The sequence below is a fragment of the Acyrthosiphon pisum genome, chromosome A1 (genome assembly GCF_005508785.2).
Source record: "Acyrthosiphon pisum isolate AL4f chromosome A1, pea_aphid_22Mar2018_4r6ur, whole genome shotgun sequence".
Taxonomy (NCBI): domain Eukaryota; kingdom Metazoa; phylum Arthropoda; class Insecta; order Hemiptera; family Aphididae; genus Acyrthosiphon; species Acyrthosiphon pisum.
This window is the reverse complement of record NC_042494.1, coordinates 49,186,391-49,191,865: the sequence shown is the minus strand read 5'-3', so window position 1 is coordinate 49,191,865 and position 5,475 is coordinate 49,186,391. Positions and strand designations below refer to the sequence as shown.

The 5,475-nt window shown below is 31.5% G+C and overlaps 1 protein-coding gene across 1 annotated transcript; it reads right to left on the bottom strand.

Moving 5' to 3' along the window:
• Positions 1-2,574: 2,574 nt before the first annotated feature.
• LOC100161614 (zinc finger BED domain-containing protein 5-like) lies at positions 2,575-3,585 on the bottom strand. Its single transcript, XM_008180013.1, has one exon. It carries the CDS (start codon positions 3,583-3,585, stop codon positions 2,575-2,577), a length of 1,011 nt encoding a protein of 336 aa, XP_008178235.1.
• Between the last annotated feature and the right edge of the window lie 1,890 nt (positions 3,586-5,475).

Here is a 5,475-nt window from a genome sequence, read left to right as displayed (position 1 = left end):
ACAATAGTAATACAAATATAATATCATAAAATATAGTTAGTAATAGAGGTTGACAGACCATAGACCGCCTTCGTTCAGAACCAATAAATTATCGTATGTGATTATTTATGAATTATATTAATGAATACAGATCTAACATCTACATTACAGTAACGGTTACTGAGTAACCTAATCAATCACCTGTTACCACTCGACTTCTACAACTGTACAACAGAGCGGTTACTTACTTCTCCTCTTTTTTAATATGATCATTTTATTTCATTGATTTTTATTTGAAGCGTGACTAAAACATTACAAAATTGTTATTCTAATAATATTATTATGATATTACGTATATGACTGTTGTTTTTTTTTTATTAGAACAAACAAGAACAGTGGAGTAATTTCGGGGGGGCAAGCGGGGGCAATTGCCCTCCCCCCCCAGAAATGTTTGTGGGGGAAAAGTATCATTTTGCCCCTCCAAGTAATCTACATTTAAAAAGTATTCTTATTTGGAATGGAGTATAGACTGTTAACATAATAATATTATAATATTAAAATATTTTTTTCCTCAAATTACTTTATAAATGTTTATATTTATTTTAGGTTTCTCTTTTTGAATAATATTATGGAGACGTATTGTCAGTGTTACGGTTATCGCAATAATCGCATTATTCATGACTATTATTATCCGTGATTTGTGAACACGTTATTATCTTGAAATCGCAATTATGACTACAGGAACGGCCAAACGGGAGGTTCATTTTTTTGCCCCCGCTAGATTTTTATTCAGTTACGCCACTGAGCAAGAATATAAATACAAATATACAATCTGTAATAAAATGTATACAACAGGTAATATGGGGGTATTAAATAGTATACAAGTATACAGGACTGGACGACATGATAGAAGAGGAGGTCCAATGACCCAACTTCATAACTCTAGGCATGTGTATATGATTTAAATATAATTTTTGTTCAATGCAAAATACATAAATTATTTAAATCATTTTAAATTGTATTAAATTATAATTAGTATTCGTTAGATTATAATATAATTTTTAATTACTTATTATATAAATATAGTTGTAATGTAGGAGGTATACAATATATTAACTATTATGTATATCACAATATCGTCATATTAAATATTCGTTTCGACGTTTTGTGCATTTATGGACGGCCGTAACAAATAATATTAATTCATTAATCCACTGTGTACAATGTCGAACCCTGGTGGTAATATTTTCAAGTTATCTGCATTGGGTTGCAAAACGATCGCGTGACGATCGCACTATCCGATGGATTATGAACACGGCCGGTGACCAAGCTGACTGAATAATAACTTAATAAACTTAGGTTCGACGACGTCTAATCAGAGATATTAATCAACCTCGTTCGCCTCGTGAAAAGGGAAAACAGGAGCGAGCGAAAAGGGTGTAGAATCCAAAGGGGAAACTTCGCCAAATTATAGGTATAACCACGCCGCCAGCGGTAAGTGGTAACTATGGTGTATTATAATTATTATTGTATTATGTGTTCCGGGTCACATATGTACACTATTGAAATCTACATAAAATACTACTTAAGCCGTTGTTTTATTAAGTAGGTGTGTATTTTTCTCGCATTTATGTGGCGAAATTTATTATTATAGAAATACTTTTCACTCCTATTGTTACATGCAAAACTTTTAAATGAATCGTTTTGTTTAAGCTTTATGTATCTGAGTTAAAATATTTTAACTGGACAAAATACAATTCTAAATATTTCATTTTTCAATCGATCAGTGCACGAAGATATAATTTCATTCGACGAGTGAATATTTATCCTTTGCATGAGCTACAGTAAATATATGGAGTGATAAAGCCGAATGGTCGGTTATCCGAGAAAGGTTATCTTACCGAAACGTATAAACTTCTTCGAAATATATTCAACTTTTCTTGTTGTAACCATTGGACTAACGTCGGCATTACAAACATTACTCCTATTATATTGAATTGTAATACATGAACTAATTGAATATTACATTTCAGATTAGCAGATTACTCAAAAACTATAACATTTTAATCTTACGAATTGTGCAGAAAAAATAAGCATATAAAATTTAACAATACAAACTATAAAAGTAAAATTTAAAGATTTTTTTATGGATAACTAAAATAATATATATCATAATATTTGTTGAGTGAATAAATTAACTTTTTTTCCTGTGGATCATAAACTGCAGCGTTTCTTAAACTTTTTTATCCGTGGAACCCTTTTTGACATCCACTTTTATCGTGGAACCCCTACTTTGTTTTCTAGCTTGAAGTGTGAAATTAAGCTCATTGATCTTTGTAAAATTATCAATTAAATAGGTGACTTTAAATAGCCACATTTGATCAAGAAATCGATCTTTTAATTCGAAATTGTGTTCCAAAAAAAAAGCACGTACCTCGTCCCTGAATTCAAAAATACGAGTTAGTATCTTTTCTCGAGATAACCACCTGACCTCGGTATGTAAGAGAAGAGAAATATGTACACTTCCCATGTCCTCACATAGGATTTTGAATAAACGATTTTGAAGAAGCCGAGATTTTATGAAGTTTATGATTTTTACGACTTCATCAAGAGCTTTCTTAAAACTAACAGATAACTTTTTTGCAGCGAGTGCCTGTCTGTGATCATACAGTGGCTACTAGAACAATTTTTGGCAATATTTTTAATACGCTGTACAGCTCCATTAATTATACCACTCATAGCCTTTGCTCCATCGGTACTACAGATATCAACGCAGTTTTCCCATGGTATTTCATTTCCTTCAAGAAATGAATTTAGAAGATCAAATATTTCAGCTCCAGTAGTACGTATTGGTAGAGATTTGCATAAAAGAAGATCTTCCAATAATGTGCTTTCGTGTTGATACCTAACGATGACAATTAATATTGCAAGCCCAGCTACATCGGTAGACTCATCCATTTGTAATGCAAATTTGCACGATTTGAGACGAAAAATAAGTTCATTCTGTATATCGGCTGCTAAATCATTGATACGATTAGCTACCGTGTCATTCGACAGTGGGATTTTAGATATTTTTTTTGCAGATTTTTCATCTAACATACATTTTACCATCTCCATAGCACAAGGTTTAATAAGACTTTCGGCAATTGTGTAAGCTTCACCGCGTTGAGTTATCTGATAGCTAACTAAATAAGAAGCTTCGGTTGCTTTTTCATTCACAGTTTTTGTGGTTTGAACCATACAGTTTAATGATTTTAATAGTTCGTCACGCTTTCGAATAAAGAATTCTACATTTTTTTCTTTAAGTTCACCGTGAATAGATTCTAAATGACGACGCATTTTAGCTGGAGCCATAGAGCTATTTGGGAGAACTTTGCTGCAAATAATGCACTGAGGATTATCATTATTATTCATAAATCCTAATGATATGTAACTTTCATCATACTTTCTACATTTTTTAGTTACTGGCCTAAAATATTTAGGTCTGATTTCATTTGTATCATTCTCATTATTACTATGATTATCAATATGAATTGAGTTCACCGCAAAATATTCAGGTTCTTGAGAGGAACGTTTTAGAGTTCCTTTTTTAAACCATCTCTCCATATTGCAAACAAAATAACAAAACCAAATTTGAGACAAACAATAAAATTATAACACAACGCACTCGAATATAACGCACAGGTCACAAGACACGCGGTAGACTGTCGCGTTGTATTGAAACGTTGAAACGTTATTTTATTCGTTTATCTGTTTTTCAGAAATTCACGCTATCGCGGACGGTCGTGACCAATCAGTATTCTTATTAACGACAGACAAATATTATTTATGAATAGTACTAGTACCTATGTTACTCATATGCTTTTCGTTATCGACGTTCGTTTCTCTAAAGCCGAGTTCACAACTACCCGTGTCGTGTCGTGTCGTGTGAATTGTGAATTCAATTCGTTCTTCGGGGATATTCCGAATCAGGACGATACCAACTTGGTATCTAATCAAAATATAATAGATACCATAGCAAGGTGTATTGTACCATAGGTATTAGATATATAAGATTACAGTAAAAAAATCTACCAAGGCGTGAACATTGTGACCAACACGATCAAAAGTTGAATTAATTCAACTTCGCGGTAATCGCGGTATCGTGTTGGTCGACACGATCATATTTTATTATCACATTTTGGTGAACCAATCAGAAAAAAGGAATTTACACGACACGACATGACACGGGCAGTTGTGAACCCGCCTTTAAGTTCACGCTATCACGGACGGTCATATCCAATTAGTATTTTTATCAACGACGTTCAAATATTATTTCTGTATACAAACTGTATATTTGTATAAGCACTATAAGAACACAATACATTATAGAAGTATAGAGGTTAGTGTATAGGTTAGACTGGTTATAGTATAGAGATAGACTATTCCATATGACATATACATTATTATTAAATATACAAACATTTTTTTTTCCCATTAATAATCTTTAGTTAGACATTTTTAAATAATTTTCTTGAAAATTTTGAAAAAAAATTACTTAAGCTTCGCGGAACCCTGAAGTGATCTCCGCGGAACCCCAGAGTTCCGCGAAACACAGTTTAAGAAACGCTGATATACTGTATTAGCAAGTAGACGTATCGTAACATCAGATCATACATACCACGTTAGAAACAAACAGAGAGACCACAGACCGCATCTGTATTAGCACGTCAAAACTTAGAAGCATGATTAATAATTTTAATTATTAATCTACAATATAAAAATATATATTTTTATATTCATTTGTTTTACGTTTATAGTTTATACTAAAATAGATTATACACAAAAATAAAAATGTACAATCATATTTGATATTACACAGTAATAATACGAACAATTTGTTTTCTGGGAATAACGTTGTAAGAAACCCAGTGTACTTATAGTGCCATGATATTATGATAAGCTTTGTAGACATTTTTCTAATTGAGATTTCACTAAAATATATTCTAATATTTTTTTTATTTTTTTTTTATCAAGGCTATACAGGTAGGTAGGTACTAAAAAGAAAAACCTACCATCTATTTTATAAAAAAAAAAAACTTAGGAAAATATATTACAAAACTTTAAATCTTCCGGTTCACTCTAAAATAATATAGGAGTTATTTATAAGGAAGGTAAAGGATCGGTAGGTAATTGTTTTAAAAGGCACAACAGTAAATTGAACATGCACACCTTTACTTGTATAGTTGCATATGAATGCAGTATCATACATACTACTATACAGTGTTAGATGATAATTAAAATAGAAATATTATTGAACTTTATTATTCTAATTATTACATTCAAAACCAGTCTACTGCAGAAAATACTATACAACATTATGGTAACCTAGTTTGAAGCCACGGTTATTGGTTTGTGTTGTAAGTTATGTCAATAGTCTACCAGAATAACGAATTTACTTTTATGCAAGAATAATTCCGAAGAAAATTTAAACCTCTAAACCCTGTTAGTTAACAG